This window comes from Coffea arabica, chromosome 6e (genome assembly GCF_036785885.1).
Source record: "Coffea arabica cultivar ET-39 chromosome 6e, Coffea Arabica ET-39 HiFi, whole genome shotgun sequence".
Taxonomy (NCBI): domain Eukaryota; kingdom Viridiplantae; phylum Streptophyta; class Magnoliopsida; order Gentianales; family Rubiaceae; genus Coffea; species Coffea arabica.
The window spans coordinates 10,659,579-10,675,485 of record NC_092321.1 but is presented as its reverse complement, the minus strand read 5'-3'; the positions used below and the strand labels follow the sequence as shown (position 1 = coordinate 10,675,485).

General features: G+C 35.2%; 2 protein-coding genes across 5 annotated transcripts; one reads left to right on the top strand and one right to left on the bottom strand.

Moving 5' to 3' along the window:
- Positions 1-1,029: 1,029 nt before the first annotated feature.
- LOC113694125 (uncharacterized) lies at positions 1,030-4,778 on the bottom strand. 4 transcript variants are annotated; one of them, XR_003449263.2, is made up of 4 exons: positions 4,245-4,749; positions 3,619-3,814; positions 1,827-1,925; positions 1,030-1,448 (listed from the first exon to the last, which is right to left on the bottom strand). XR_003449263.2 is itself a non-coding variant. In XM_072055213.1 (3 exons), the coding sequence occupies exons 1-2, from the start codon at positions 4,432-4,434 to the stop codon at positions 1,837-1,839; spliced, it is 279 nt and encodes a 92-aa protein (XP_071911314.1). In that variant the 5' UTR covers positions 4,435-4,778; the 3' UTR covers positions 1,030-1,448; positions 1,827-1,836. The 4 variants fall into 4 exon arrangements, 2 of the variants coding, with proteins under 2 accessions (XP_071911314.1, XP_027068779.1); XR_003449261.2 differs by having other exon boundaries at positions 1,030-1,925; XM_072055213.1 differs by lacking the exon at positions 3,619-3,814 and having other exon boundaries at positions 4,245-4,778.
- Positions 4,779-9,202: 4,424 nt separating this feature from the next.
- Positions 9,203-14,886, top strand: LOC140009498 (cold-responsive protein kinase 1-like). Its single transcript, XM_072055212.1, has 7 exons — positions 9,203-9,819; positions 11,462-11,650; positions 11,733-11,863; positions 12,228-12,441; positions 12,966-13,197; positions 14,081-14,231; positions 14,328-14,886. Exons 1-7 carry the CDS (start codon positions 9,786-9,788, stop codon positions 14,721-14,723), a joined length of 1,347 nt encoding a protein of 448 aa, XP_071911313.1. The 5' UTR covers positions 9,203-9,785; the 3' UTR covers positions 14,724-14,886.
- The last annotated feature ends 1,021 nt before the right edge of the window (positions 14,887-15,907 follow it).

The following is a 15,907-nucleotide window of genomic DNA, read 5'->3' as shown; positions in this document are numbered from 1 at the left end:
TAATTAATATGAGGGTATTTTAGGAAAATAGCTACCTAAATTGATTGTTCCAACAAAGTTAACTATTTTTTCTTAAACTGTGTGAAAAAACAACCAGAACTATCTAAGTGGGAAGGAGGGAGTATCCATTTTTCTTTCAAACTCATTTATCTATTATTATCAACCAAATGTATACTATCGCTACTAATAAAATCATCATACACACTAAACCACCAATACTTATATATCTTAGTACCTTATATATAAGTTATACTATTATGGTTATCATGAAAAAAAATGTTCTTGATATATATTTATAACTGCATTGTGTTTCTATTTTTTATTTACAATTATTGATATTATTCCTATAGAGAGAATTTGATTGATTTTGAACTCTGTGCCAATGGAATATATTGGATATTGATATTAGTAGTGATGGTTTAGATTATTTTGTATTAAAAAGGTGGCAGCCATGGAATTGAAATTTAGGAATATTGATGAATATTGTAGTATATTAAGTAAAATCTGATATTGTTATGAGATTGTAGGTAAGTTTTTAGGTGTATAATGTAGCGTTTATAGTTAATACAATGGTCTGCATCAAAAATTTTTATGTAAAAGAGGAATATTAGAACAAAGATAAGTATTTATTTAATGGTAATTTAGATGTTGATAAGTAGGTAATAGGGGTAGGAAATAAAGATAAATGAAATAAAGACTGTAAACCATTTATTCATTTACATTTTTGTTATGAATTATAACTCAAGGCCATTATAGAAATTTTGAGAAAAAGTATAGCCTTTTGGTAGTGAAAATAGGGAAGATAAGTGTAATTTTTAGAACTTGAGGGGAGCTTTCTGTAATTGTTAAAAACCTCAGGGGGTTTGTGAAATTAACCCTTTAGTTTAAACAGAAATTTTTTTATTTTTACCTTTATTTTAACTGGTCTGTATGCATGTGATGTGTAAAGTCACAATATTGAAGTCAAGACAATATCGTCACAGTACTCCCAAGATCGGCAAAAGAAGGCTCTCAACTTAAACACAGTCCTACCACGAACGTCCCTGCATATTATTTATATCTTAACATCTTTCCAAAATTTCAATACGGCGGGGGGAAAAAGGGAAAAAAAAAAAAAAAGAGTAGTAAAGCTACATTTCAAAGATAAACATAACATGCACTCTACTTTGTGCAGATTGAAAGCCAAGTCATGAAATTGAACAGGACTAGAACCATTTGAAACAGGCAAGCAGTTTCGACTCAACCGACAAATCTTCGTACTCCTTTCTCAGACAACGGTGGCACCGTTGATCACAACATTCTCGTATGCATCAAACAGTACTAATTATGGACATCTGTCCCCTCAGAGTTAACAGCAGGTACGCCACGGCATGGTCTTGAATCTTGATAGATATCCCACAAGCACCACGGCAAAGTCCAAAGAAACGCCAATCACGGAGCTGTTTTCCCTGAAAGTTACCCATTCCATTTCCAGCATCAAAATAAAGGGTATGTTCCTGATTTACGCTCCTTAATATCCAGAGAATTGACATTTCATACTTCAAATGCTAATCACAACCTCTTGCAGTAAACCACCATTAGCCTCTGATGACTTGACAATTTGTTGTTATGCATTCAACAAGCAGTAAGGTAACTTTATACCAATACATTGTTTTATTAAGATCTCAATCAAATTGTAAGACCATTTATATCTTTCAGTACAACAGTAAACCTTGTATAGCAGGTTCTATAGCCTAATCTGAGTTTGCATGGTCATAATTCTCTATTGCACCCTAAGAGATCTTGCCCATTCACTTTAACTATAGGTACGAAAGTGTTTGCCTCACCAATAGCTTTTCAAGCATCAATGATTCCAATGCCACATCCATATCCTGGCCCGTAAGCAGCCGTTTCATAGGGGCAATGACTGGCATTCAATTCCTTACCTGTCCCAACCAATTTAGCACATTACTAAACGCAATAAAATTAGCACATAATGGCACGTTGTTTTGGTTAAAATAGACAACTACAAGGCATCTGATGCGATCAACCACAGAACAGAAAACCCTCCACACTCAACACGAACTCCCCTCAAAATTTATAACGTCAACAGTACATTTGGCATTCAATTCCTTGGCTGGTTTATGCCGGATGACCTTTTGACAATTAAAATTTTTTCAAAAGCCATCAGAAATTTTACAAATGTAGATCTTCCAACTCACAATGCAGTAAATGGGCACACAATAATTACGAAAATGTCATTCATTAACATCTATGATTGTTCACTCACATCTGTGATCTTCCAACTCAGCAAGGCATCTATTAACATCTATGATTGTTTACTCCCATCGTAAAACAGACTGCACTAGAAGCAAATATGTCTGTATCTTCCAAAAACCGCACATGTTGAATGCAGGTAACAGATTAGGGTTGAGGAATGAGGCTCTGCTGAACCATTGACAAACAGAGACATAAAACATAATCTATAATTTACAAAAGAAACCAAACTTCCATTTAGCAACATATTAACTGGCCTATCATAATCCTTATCAGTTATGAGTTGAACGGCATAGAAATCTACCTAGTCTGACCAAAAGTCCCAAAAGCAAAAGCTGTAAAATAAGCAACAAGTAGGACATAGCATAAAGGGCATGATACCATTTGCACGACTAAGAACAAAACCAGGACTTGAAAACATTCTAACCACACAAGAATATTAAGTAGCATTATGTGCTATCTCACCAACAGGAAATGTCCTAGAAGACCAAGTAGATTCTTCTTATAATTATTTCAGATTTATGATAACATGCTCAACAGAAGTTATTGGGACTTTATCACTCAACCATATAAGGCAAGAGGTGCAGCAGAAAGAATGCCCCTTTTGTGTCGCTACATCGTCCAATAATTTCTGCAAAGGTGCACAACAAGACTTTTAAGGAGGACGGGATTCTGAAATTTTGGTCCATTATCGTTAGATCCACGGCCATTTAAGAGTCTTGATAAGACACCAATGGCCGTTCAAGAAAACAACTCTTGCACCCTATTCTCCAAGCATGAAATAAACTCCATCAGCAATCAGTTACCTTTCTCAATATCCACAACTATCATCCTGGAAAAAAGTACCACAATTCTTAACCTCCAAGCATTTTAAATTAGGTCCAACCAAAGCTTGCCTTCATATGGTTTCTCATTCATTAACAAACATGTACAATTTTATTTTTGAATTAACTCTGTGAAATATAAGAGCAAACTCAACCCATATGCAGAAAACATAGGAGCCTAAGGTTTATTTGGACTGGTTATTACCATTTGAAGAATATGTACATGAAAGATATCAAGACTAGCAACGTTTTAGAGTGAGTAATGCGTAAAGAACTTCACGTTCCACAGACAAATATTCCTTATGCATAAGCATTTGCAGTAATGGAAAGCAAAGTTGACCAAACCAACTTCATTGCCATCCACAATTGCCCAATAGATACTCAGTAACACATGAATAAGTAAAAATCAAGAGAGCAAGAGAGGTCAAAAAAGAAAAAATAGATCATTACTAAGAGTGTATACGAGTTTAACAGTGCATTCATTTACAGCCATAGCATTACAATTTCTCAGAGATAACATCAGCAAACAGATACTAACACGAATGACAGTGAAGTAACACCCGAAAGAACAAGGGCTCTATCTGTACATCAACTCTTGATTCTCCAACAACTCTACACAGGAGGAATGTTGGAGAAAGAGAAACCTTTGTAACCCTTATAAGCATAGTATGCAATCCTTGTGTAGTAAAATCCCGGAAGAAACAAAATACCCCCAAGTATTGCAAAAAATAGTCCTGAAATTGACAACAATAGTCAATATAAGCTCATCAACAGTTAAAAAAAGATTCAGGAATCAATCGAGCGTTAGCTAGGAAATCCAATTGAATGTGAGCTAAAGCAAAAAGAGCATTATATATATATAGCCGCGTGTTAGATAATCATTCAAGCATTATCATACAGGGGCACAAGACACTACCAGCCAACCTGAGCAATACCTCCAAAATCAAAACTTTAGGGAAAATTCAGAAATGAAAAATTAGACTCAATTAAGTAGTACTCTGCTCAATAACTGTTGTACCAAACCCTCCCCCACCATGAAAAAAAAAACCCCAGAACAAATTTAGCAGAAAAACGGATAAATAGTTAAAGGCAGAATCATATAAATTAGAAGTAAAGTAAGGGGTATAATAGGAAAATAGAGAGAGAGAGAGAGAGAGAGCTGACCATGAGCTCGGTCGCCACCAACTTTGTTGACAGCCATAATGACGCCGAGGACGATTCCTAGGGTGCCGAAAACTAAAAGAGCAACGGCAAGCGCGATCTCCTTGATAGGAGGGCGGTTGTTGACGGTGTAGGGGGTGTCCATCATGATGTCCTCATCGGATATCGAGAACGCGTGATCTACATACGCCATGTTTTTTTTATCAGTAGTATTGAAGGAAAGAGAAGTATCTAGTTTGTTTGTTTGATTGATAGATTTACTTCTGGGTTTGAGATTTTCTTCTTTGTAAATGAGAAAGTTTGCTGCTTGATGAAGTTGTTCTAGCAAATAGGAATGGTAAGCTTGGAGAAGAAAGGGATTATGGGGGGTTGAAGGTCAGAACTTAGAAGCGGTGAATGGAGACTTTTCAGCAGAAAAGACGGCTTGGAGTGATAGTGAGGGAATGGAATGGATGATGCCGTGGGCGTGCTGGAGATATTGGAGGCTATGTAATTTGGACTTTTTCCTTAAATCGTAATCCTACTTATGCGTTTCAACTTTCTAATACTACTATACTTTGTGCAACTAAAATACAACACCTCTACCCACTCAATTTCGTTATTTAACATGTTAGTGAGACAAGGGTGACCGCAGCAGTTGAACATCAATTATTCTTCCATAAAAGTATAGATATAAATGAGTTTAATTAAATCAATATTTTAGCATTCAAGTTTGTTTACTTATTAATGAGTTTAAATTTGTCGTGTTTATTCATCGAATCAGACTCTGTTTAAATTTGTCGTGTGCATTCATCTAGCAATACCCAAAACAACAGATCCAAACTCGAAGCGAGTTCAAAAATTTTAAATTGTTTACACATAAATTTCAAAATTTGATGCTAATCACTTAAAATTGAGCGAAATTTAAAACTTAATCAAACACAAAATACTATTTAAATTTAACTTAAACGGTTGGTGTACCAAAACTCGAACGACCTCGAACATAGCCAAACTTAGTATTAACTCGTTTGGTTGGTTTTTCAAATAATATGTCTTTGAAGAGATTGATCAAAAGATTTGAATTAGACTAAGATATAGGATTAAATTTCCTAGAAAAGAAAATTCGTTTCCTTAATGCTCTGGTTTTCCATAGTTACCTTTCGTTATGCAACGCCCCATTATCCAAATCTATTTAATTGATACAAAGATGGCAAAAAACATGTTTGTTGCTACATTTTCTAATTGTTAGTAGCACCTATTGTAATGCAATGGATCACGAGATTTAGAAGTGAGTTATATATAATTTGAATTGTAGTTTATTTACAAAATTGAAAACTTATTAGTACTCCACTATGTAGGCTATTTATGAGTGTCTAGTTAATTCTTGTATGCGGATTTCCAGCTGGGCGCAGCGTTTGACTAAAGCCAGTCTTCCTTTTTTTTTTTTTTTTTAATAAAAAATCGTGGAGAATAGTCTGCATTCATGAACATGCCGGCTTCCTGAGTCGTGGGCTCTGTGAAGCCATGATTCAGGGTTGATCTACACCTGCCCGATGGTTTTTGGTTAGGTAAAGTCCAATTTGACCGCCTTCTGGAAATTGACATCTTAACCGATCCGACCAAATACCATACACCATAATAATGACTGGTGTTCAAGGGAATGTATGTGGAATTAATAGGAAAATATTATTAAAACTTCGAGTAAATTTGTATCCTTCTTAGACGAATTGGTTTTATATTTTTGACAATAGATATTAAAAAAATTCACCAAATTAATGTGTATAAATAGATTAGTTATTTAAAAATTATTCATAACCATAATTGGTACTAGTTCATTATATTACGTAGTTAGTAAGGGTAGTTTAAGAAAAATGCGAATTGACAAAAATTTGGTTACATCAAAAGTCCACCTCCCCCTTTGTACACAGTATAAATGTTTGAGGTATTAACTGTAATGAAAAAGAAAAACACCTCTGTTTTTCCACTTCAATTGATGTTTTTACATATATATTATAGTCAAAATTGATGAAGTTAATCATATTCCAATACTTCTGAAAAATGGTTAATGACGCCTATTTTTTGGAAAAAAAAATATGATAATTGTTTTTCCTTTTTTTTCTTTTTTCTACCTTGTGTTGGACTGTTAGTAATAATATTTCCTCCTATATAACATATAAACATTTACAAAATTAAGAAAACTGAGATTCCCGATAGGCAATGGTTCTGGGATGAAGTGAATTGTCAAAATGAACCCTCAATCACAAGTATCCACAGAAAGTTAAAAACCCATTGCACACTTATTTTCTAATTGGGTTGGACTGGACCATCTCTAGGCCCCTCGTCCAATATTCAAGAACGGATGGAGAAAGCAAATTGGCCCCACATTAACTAGTAGTACTATCCTCAGCTATTTGGTTTTGGATTAAACTAGGGATGTGATTCAATCGAATCGAATCAGATCCAAGTATCGCCGCACTCGAGCTCAATGCGGTACATTGCTTGTAGAACTCGAGTTCGACTCGCATGAATTTGAGTAAAAGCGAGTCTTATCGAGTTCGAATTAGAAATATTTAAGAATTTAATTTTTTTTGACAAATTTTAAGCGGAAAAATATTATCGTCCTTCAACCACTCTTGTGGGTACAAGAGTAATTTTATAATAATAATATATTAAAAAATTAAAATTTTAAAACTCGAAAAGGCTTGACGAACCTTTGAGTCTTGCTACTTTATACTCGAATTTGACTCGTTTGGCCCAGCAAACTACTCGAATTCGAGTCAAGTTTTTGACTGAATTGCTCGCAAGCAGTTCGATTCGATTACAACTCTAGATCAAACGATCAAGTAACTTCAAAAAATCCCTTTTTACATACTTTCTCAAGATAAAATATTAAAAAACTCTCTGTGATTTGTCAAATGTTTAATTTAATTCCCTCTAATTTGAAAACTTGCATTATAGAGATTTTTAACTAAATTGAAAATTGAACGAAAAGTATTCATAGTTATATGTGAAATGTTAATATTTCCAAATAAGAGCGAGTATTTTACCCTTTTTCTCATTTATTCCATGAAGCCAAATCAATCAATCAATCAATTCTCAGGCAATTCCTACATTTAAAATTTGATCTCCTAAACATTGTTATTTGATAAATTGATCCAAATTTCCGTAAGTCTCTAATTAGAGTAATAAAACAAACAAATATAACGTTTACGCTTTTCGATTTTGTCAAGCTTCTGCCATTTTTCCTGTTTTATTTAAACATTGGCTAATTCAATATGATTGCTAATGTACCCTGCAATCTCCATCCATTTTTTTGTCTAATTGGCCGATTCCTTCAGTCATTCGTGTCTTTGATCCAAACCCTTTGGCATTAGCATTGACAAGTGTATAGAATAATACTATGTCATCTCTCCGCTGGCAAAGTAGTAGTGTGTCATATTTGGCATTGCATATCTTTACTTTATCAATAACTAGTTTTTTAGCCCTGACGGCATGCGTCAGGTAGCTGAGACTCATTATTTTGCTGCTATGTTTGTGTATTTTTTTTTCTTTGTTAGATACAGTAGTCATGTGTGTGAGTGTATGTTTTTTCCTAATTGCACAAATAAACATGACTTTAAAATCATGTTATCTTACACTCTTAATATAGCATTAATCAATAAGTAATGCCTAAAATTAGGTAGAACTAAAAGGCATATGGCTATACATGTAATGTGTAGCCTTGCTTATTAGTCACGTTACTTCTCTAAGACAAGCAATTTGACAATTTCCATTTTTTTTGACACTTTCTATTTGCTAGTACTTCACACTTAACAATCTTTTGGAAGAAAGAAATAAAGAAAGACAATTATAAAATGGGTTTGTCATTTTCTTTTGTTTGCTAGACTTGAATGAGCATTCAAACATATTTAAAAATATTTTCAAACCAATGTAAAATTGAATTAATATTTTTTGTAGATTCAGTGGCTTTTTCGTTTTACATTAATAGGTCTATATTCATGACACATAATTTTTATTCAACTCTATCCCACCATGACCTCGGTTTATATATACTACCATGTCTCCTAATCAGGGTTTCATATTGGATCCTATTCTTTTTGTTGCAATTTAGATGATTGTTTGATTGATAGATTAACAGGGCATCATCTATTGAAAATGAGCATGTGACTCTCAATATTGAACAAGTTTAACTTGCAAGGTGAATATACATATTTTCTTATTTTTCTCTCTTTCTTCCCTTTTTTAGGCTGTCTATATCTTTTTTTTTTTGGAGATTTTGATGATTTTGGTTTTGATAATTTGTATTTATTGAATCATTTTTTCATGCTCAAAAGAAAAAAAATTGGATCTATTGTAAAAATTCAAAAACTATAATTCATTTCTTAAATTGCATTTTTTTAAAAGAAAGTTTATCCTGTTGCCAAAAACAGACTGAACAGAACCAAGAACAGAATGAGAGTATTGCTGACCGCCAAAATATTCCCATCCAAGAGGCCTACGCGGCCAGAAGAGCAGGAGAGAAAGTGGTAATTAGAAGAGAGCAATAATTGAAATTGAGAGCAAGGAACAGAGACAGAAGGTAGAGCAAAAAGCGTCCACCGATTCAACGAGGCTATCTGCACCCACGTTTCCCCAAGCCGCCCAAAAATCATGCAACCAACAAACACCCCCAGAGTGCATGAAAATTATAGAGTAACCAGACCATTTGCCCACGCGGACAGGAGTGAATTTTCAACAAAACCACGCCACCCATCACCAAAAGACCAAAATACCCCTCAAAGTCACAAAAATAACGGCATAACCGGCTCATTCTGCACTGTTCATAAGCGATTGACGCTTTATATATATAAGATAAGATAAGATTATATCATTCTTGTAATCTTGTGCATGAATGATGTAGTGATGGCATATTTTATTCATTACTATAATAAATAAACAGTTGTCCCATGTAGTGATGATGCGATGGCATATTTTCTTTCTTTTTCAAGATCTTTTTAATACATTAAACGGCTCTCATAATTCTTAATTTGTGTGTGAAGTTCTAGCTACATGCAGCAAGGACAAGTGTACAACATGTGAAGGAAGATGTACAGTGGTTGTTCGAAGTTTTATACACCTGATTATTCTCGATTGGCGATCCATCGGGCACGTTTGGCTCCTCATTTTGAACCCCTCCAACCAAACAAGGAATGATTGAATGGCCGCGGTTAACCGTTTCTTCTTTTTAATTTTCTAAGATAAGATGAACTTCCAAAAAAAATTGTGAAATCTGCCGTCCTGCTTACAGCGACAGACATATGGAAATCGTCCCTCTTCTCTGTCGCCTACACTGCTTTGTATCGGCCGAAACTTCGCCCCTTTCGATCATCCCCATGCCCCCGTCTCCTTTGTCTGTCTCAAACAGTGGGATGCTTCACAAAGGAATAAAACAAAGTCAGGATAACCAAAAGCTGTGTGAGCAGCAAAACACAGTCTGGCTTCCTAAAACCATGATCCTTTATCCTTCACTAATCAAAGCAGCAGAAGAAAAGAATTAGTTTCAGTTACACAGATTGCTGCACCTCAATGGCTCGTCGTGTTATAATAGTTGAACAACATGGTAAGCTTACCTTCTAATGAATACTTTTTACTTAGTGCTAGTTTTGCTGATGGTATGGATCTATTTGCAGTTTCATAACTAATTTTCAATATTTGAGTTTGATCGTGTTAAGTACTTGTGTTTCAAGCATCATGTCTGCAATCAGGTTGTAATGGACTGAGTGAAGAAGGAATGTAGCGCTATAGAAGTCAGTATATGTTACTCTTGAGTGTCAAAGAAAAAAAGGATTGTCATGATTCAATGTCCCTCAACTTCTGCCGTATATTTTTCCAAAAATACCTCCTTTCTTCCTTCTGTTGGTTGTACATTTGATATCTTGGTTGGGGCTGCCGCTTATGCATATTTCACCCATAAAAGGTTCTACCCTTTGATGATTATTGCTCCAGCTAGTACTGGAGCTTTATACCACAAAAGGGAATAGTAAATACATGGCTTAATTGCAGAATTGAGTTCATGGGGTTCCAATTTCAAATTGTATACTAGCTGCCTTAGAATCAGAATTTGAGATGCAGAGGGCATGATGCTGTGTAATCCCTGTTGGGGACTACCCTGCAACGTTCTGATTAACAAACTTTTGTTTGTTGTTTTCCACCCCATTTTTGGGTTGGGGGGATTCAATGTTGGCAAGGACATATCTGAATAAGTTATGACATTTCTGAGTTTCTATATTCATGTCACCTTGCTAGAAGGTCGGATTATAGTTTTGTGTTTTAAGACATCTAGCATGTTATAGTATATAGGATTTACGGTGATGATCTCTGATCACTTGAATCTTCCCTTAGATTGAACATGAGAATTATTACATAGGACAGGTGGAAGATTGTTCGAGCATTTTAGAGCTTAGATTTTTTGTTGTAGCAAGACAGTTGACACGATTTGGTTGATTATAGACGCACTGTGCTTATGACATGGTTAAGGAAAATTTATCGTCACCAAGAAGTTGCATAGATGCTCTTAGCAATGTCAAGCATGTTAAGAATTTCCATGGATAAAAGACAAACTTTTGTTAAGAATGGGTATTGCGTTTGAAGCCGCCTAGCAGTTTTGAGCTTTCTCCGTCCAGCATGCAAGCATGGATTATTTAGCTTGATAGGCAATATATATGTATGTTGATTCTTTGGCCAGTGTCTTCTTGATGGAGTTCCAGGCCTCCCCAACTAGCCTTCAATAGGCTGTCCCAGTGCAAGCATTTTGCTTTCATTATAAAATTCACTGTGATTTTGCTATAAGTTGCACTGGTGGATTCAAAAAATTCCTACACTCGTACAATAATCTTTATTGTGTATCAGAGTATTCTAGCGGAAATAGCGATAATAGTTGTTAATTCATAATTTGGAGGGAATTTTCACACAAATGTCATAGTACAATCCTAATCCTATAAATTTCCACTATGTTAATTTCTTTTAAGACTGTTAAAAAGCGATTGTTCTGCTTTCTTATGGCTAGAGTTTCTCCACATGCATTCATACTACTGGCTGAAGCACAGTGCTGTATCACATAAAATTTGCTTGGTTGAATGTTCTCACATTCCTTTCTTTCTCAACATATTTTCTTGTATAGCAATTTGCTGCTAGGTATGTCTCATGTATTGGTTTGATATTTGATCTTACCATGGAAAGGTGTTTCTACTTTCTTGATGCAGTAACATCGGCAACACCCCCAATGCTTGATTTACAAAGTCCCATAAAGCATTCCTCATCAGCCTTGTTCTTTCTCCTTGGAGGGATGGTTGTGCTCATTATATTGCTTGTGCTCTTTTTCATCTACAACAAATTTATCAAAACAGGAAGGCTGAAAATGTTTACTGCTGGCCCAAAAAAGGGCTTATGCGGTATGTATTAGAGAATATGACAATTGGTTATAGCTAACCTCAAAGAGATCTCATTACAGTTCTCCACTATAATCAATCGCAGGGACAACAAACGTGTTAAGTGGAAATCTTCATACAATAAGCTATTATGACTTCGAGACCCTAAAAAAGGCTACCAAAAATTTTCATCACGCCAATCTGCTTGGAAGAGGTGGCTTTGGACCAGTCTTTCTGGTATTGATGATTACTTCGACTGTCAATGTATTAGTCCTTTCTTGTTTTTCCAAGATGTGAAAAAGATTAAACATGAGTTTGAGTCTCTGGCCTGCAGTAATTGTGGCTTGTAAGAAACATGATGGTCCATCTGATACTAGTCTTTGCATAATTATATGAAGAGAGCTGGACATCTTATTGCGTTAACTCCCCCGTAGGGTGAATAGGTTAATTTGACTATTTGCCAAGTCATGCAGCATCATTTTTGACATAAATGGTGTTCATCACTTAGGTGCTTGGAAAAGTTAAAGCAAAAATCTAGTCTATTGGTTTTTGTGCTGCTAATTAACAGTAGATTATTCAACTTGATGGTTGCTATTACCAGGGGAAACTAGAAGATGGAAAATTGATTGCAGTGAAGCAGCTATCCCTGGAAAAATCCCAACAAGGAGAATCAGAATTTCTTTCTGAGGTAAGGATGATAACCAGCATACAGCACAAGAATCTTGTCCGCCTTCTTGGGTGCTGCTCAGATGGAGCTCAGCGGCTTCTTGTCTATGAGTACATGAAAAATAGGAGTTTGGACATCATCATATATGGTATTCCTCATATCTCCTGTTTTTTGGCTGGATTGTTCACATGTTTTAATATTATGTAAATTTGCTCTACAGCAGAGATCACTTTAGTTGGATATATCTAGGAGAACCGTTGAGGTGAAGAGAAATAGGTTTAAGGAAGGGCAAATAGGGTGGAAGAATATTCCCCTCTTTAACCTACTAAAATCTCCGAGATTTTCCATCTGTAGACCAATCTTCATACTTGGTGAACTTTATCTGATTTCCTTTTAGTTTCTCGAAAATAGACACATTCGTCGTCTAGAATGCAACTGTTATCTAGTCTGTTCTTTATATTGTCTAGATAATATCATACTTAAATCTGGTAATGAACACCAAGCTAGTAAATGTTTCATATGATGATTGATGGCTAGTGAGAGCCGAAAGCATTGAAATACAAGAGCTCTAGAATAGGACTTCAAAAGGAACGATTAACTGATTGAGGAATTAACAGAAATTGATTTGTACTTCAATGTTTTGCTTTATGCTTTTTCTCTACAATGGGACAGGAAAAAGTGATGTATTCTTGAACTGGAGCACTCGTTTCCAAATAATTATTGGGGTTGCACGAGGTTTGCAATACTTGCATGAAGATTCACATTTCAGAATTGTTCATAGGGATATTAAAGCCAGCAATATTCTTCTTGATGACAAGTTCCAACCAAGAATTGGAGATTTTGGCCTAGCCAGGTTTTTCCCCGAGGATCAAGCTTATCTTAGCACTACATTTGCTGGAACCTTGTAAGTATGTTCCATTTATAGCTAAATAGAATTGCATCTTCGCATTACTCTACCATGAACTAACAAGATTATTAGTTTCAATTCTGTAAACTAAATTTTGTTCTTACAAGCTAGGAAAAGAACATAAAATAGAAATACTTGTGCCTTCAGAATCTCATAGAGAATGATGTAAGCGTAAATAAGTTTAAACGGAGTTGTATTTGTCTACTGAATTATACCCGGTTGTACAAGATCCCGGATTGCACAATCTGGCTGCTTCAAAGTAGATGGTTTTCTCAGGCTTTGTAACCCAATATTTCCCAAGTGCATCGACAACTGTGTGGAAGACTTCATGCCATACTATATAGTTCTTTTTCAGTATCCCATAGTTAGCAACACTCTGCAGTTTGTTACAGTTCAATGGATGATGCTTATAGCATAGCCAATTAGCACTCCATCATCAATATGATGTACCACCTATTGACAATTGGAGGCTATTTTTTAGCTTTAGACAAATAAAGCATCCCCTACTATGGGCCATCAGTTCCTTGTTATTTGCCCTAGTCGTTGTTACACCAGCAGTGTTTGAAGTCATTCTAGTTGCATAAGCAATCAGACCTGTCTGAAGCAAAGTCTTTTGCAGTAATATGATGAGGGTGTTTAGTCTCTTTTGGACAGAGTTTTGAATGGCATGCTAAAGAAGGATATAGAAGCTTCAAACTGCTAATCACCAATGCCAACTGACGAAAGTGAATCACTTCTCAAAAAACGTGAATTTGAAGATTTACACTTCTTGAATTAAAGTATGCATTTTCTGTTTTTTATCACACAGAAAAGAAGTGCATCTTCTGGATCTGATTTCTTTGTGTTCTGGCTAGTAACCGCCTCTTTTAAATTCTTTCAGAGGTTATACAGCACCTGAATATGCCATAAGAGGAGAATTATCTGAAAAGGCGGATATTTATAGTTTTGGAGTTCTGGTGCTTGAGATTATCAGCTGCAGGAAAAACACAGATCTTGCTTTGCCTTCAGAAAAGCAATATCTACCAGAATATGTAAGTATTTCAACTGCTGTAGTAGTTTCTACATTGAAACTGTAAAGTGAGGTATCACACGACTTGTTATCTGAAAAACTGTTCTTTTTAAAATAGGCTTGGAAGTTGTATGAGAAGTCAAAGCTGATGGATCTAGTAGATCCCAAATTGCGCGAGGATGGAGTTGTGGAGAAGGATGTTTTGCAAGTACTTCATCTAGCTTTTTTGTGCCTTCAGCCTCATGCAAATCTGAGGCCACCAATGTCAGAGGTCGTAGCAATGTTAACATGCAAAGTTGAATTGGACGAAGCACCAATAAGACCAGCCTTCTTGGACCGGAAGCGCAGGAATAATGATCCAGCTTCATGGGATACTATCTCAGAGGTCTTCCCCTCTCCACAACGGAGTAGTTCAAATTCGTTTCCAAAACCTGGAATACCACCTGCTTCATCTCCAAAACAGATTAATCCCACTACCCTTCCAAAATCTGCAAGCATATCATTGTCAAACTGATACTTGAGAAGGTCTACGACTCTACCCAAAGGCAAACTCTGTATTCATTTTACAATGCCTTTGTAAAGAGAATGTAAAAAAGTTTTGTCATTTGTTTTATTATTATTATTATTTAAAGGGATAATTTCAGAAACCTCCCTGAGGTTTCTGACTATTGCAAGAAGTTCCCTTCTAGTTTAAAAAATTACATCTACCTCCCCTATGATTAGCATTTCAGTAACAATATAGACCCAATATGCTAACTTTCTCCTCAAAAATCCTAAAATGTCCCTTTGTTACTTAGAAGGGGGAAAAACAAATTAATAAATTTTTTTGATATTGCAACTATTGTAATCGGCATAATCACCATCCTAACGAACTCAATAAATCACTTCACCTTAATTCCCATATTCTTGCAATTTTGGCAGCCTACTATTGCCGCCTCAAAGTTTTCCATGCAAATCAACTATGACCATTAAAGTCTGCATTCAACCTAATATTTAGTCTCATTTTTTTCCCTAAATTCAATGTTTGAATTGATCAATGTCACTATTTAACCTTGTTGTTACTAAAATAATGTAACCTACTAAGAATACCAACACGGAGCAACCAAAAGCAACACTAGAGACCACATCCCATGTCTCTAGGCAAATCTAATTATAGTTTTTATATCTCAAAATTCTTTTTTACACAATTGGTATAATATCGTAACCTTCTTTAATCCGCATTCCCTTTGTAGCTATCATTTTTATTTTCCTGTATATACTTTGTATCACCACCGTCTTTTTCACCTTCATTTAGTTTGATAACAAATATGATCCAGCAACTTGTCATTTTGTAATTTCAATTCAATTATACATATAAAAAAAGAAAACAGAAGAGAGAGTGTGTGTCTATTTGCGAAAAAAGAGATGTAGGAGAAAGAAGATAAGAGAAAGAGTTAGAGAGATAGAACAATAGTTTAGTTTGTGTAACAGCAGTTGTTTTAGAATAAAAGACTAGTTGTAATTGTAGAGTTTTTTTGTTTGTAGGAATTATTTATAAGTGAAGGATATTATAGTCATTTTACTACATGAAGGGAGGTTAGTGTAATTATCCAAACCTGAAGGGAGGTAAGTGAAATTGTCAGAAACCTCAAGGGAGGTTTCTGAAATTATCCCGTATTTAAATGATCAGTAGTTTTCCCGGTTTGCATTGCTGTTTCT

Bases quoted from the DNA above. Each gene is read 5' to 3' on its own strand.
- LOC140009498 (XM_072055212.1), top strand. From the start codon at position 9,786: ATGGCTCGTCGTGTTATAATAGTTGAACAACATG. The intron at 9,820-11,461 runs GTAAGCTTACCT...TTCTTGATGCAG, and splicing joins TATAATAGTTGAACAACATG to TAACATCGGCAACACCCCCA. The intron at 11,864-12,227 runs GTATTGATGATT...TGCTATTACCAG, and splicing joins GCTTTGGACCAGTCTTTCTG to GGGAAACTAGAAGATGGAAA.
- LOC113694125 (XM_027212978.2), bottom strand. From the start codon at position 4,434: ATGGCGTATGTAGATCACGCGTTCTCGATATCCGATGAGGACATCATG. The intron at 3,815-4,244 runs GTCAGCTCTCTC...TGTCAATTTCAG, and splicing joins TGGTGGCGACCGAGCTCATG to GACTATTTTTTGCAATACTT.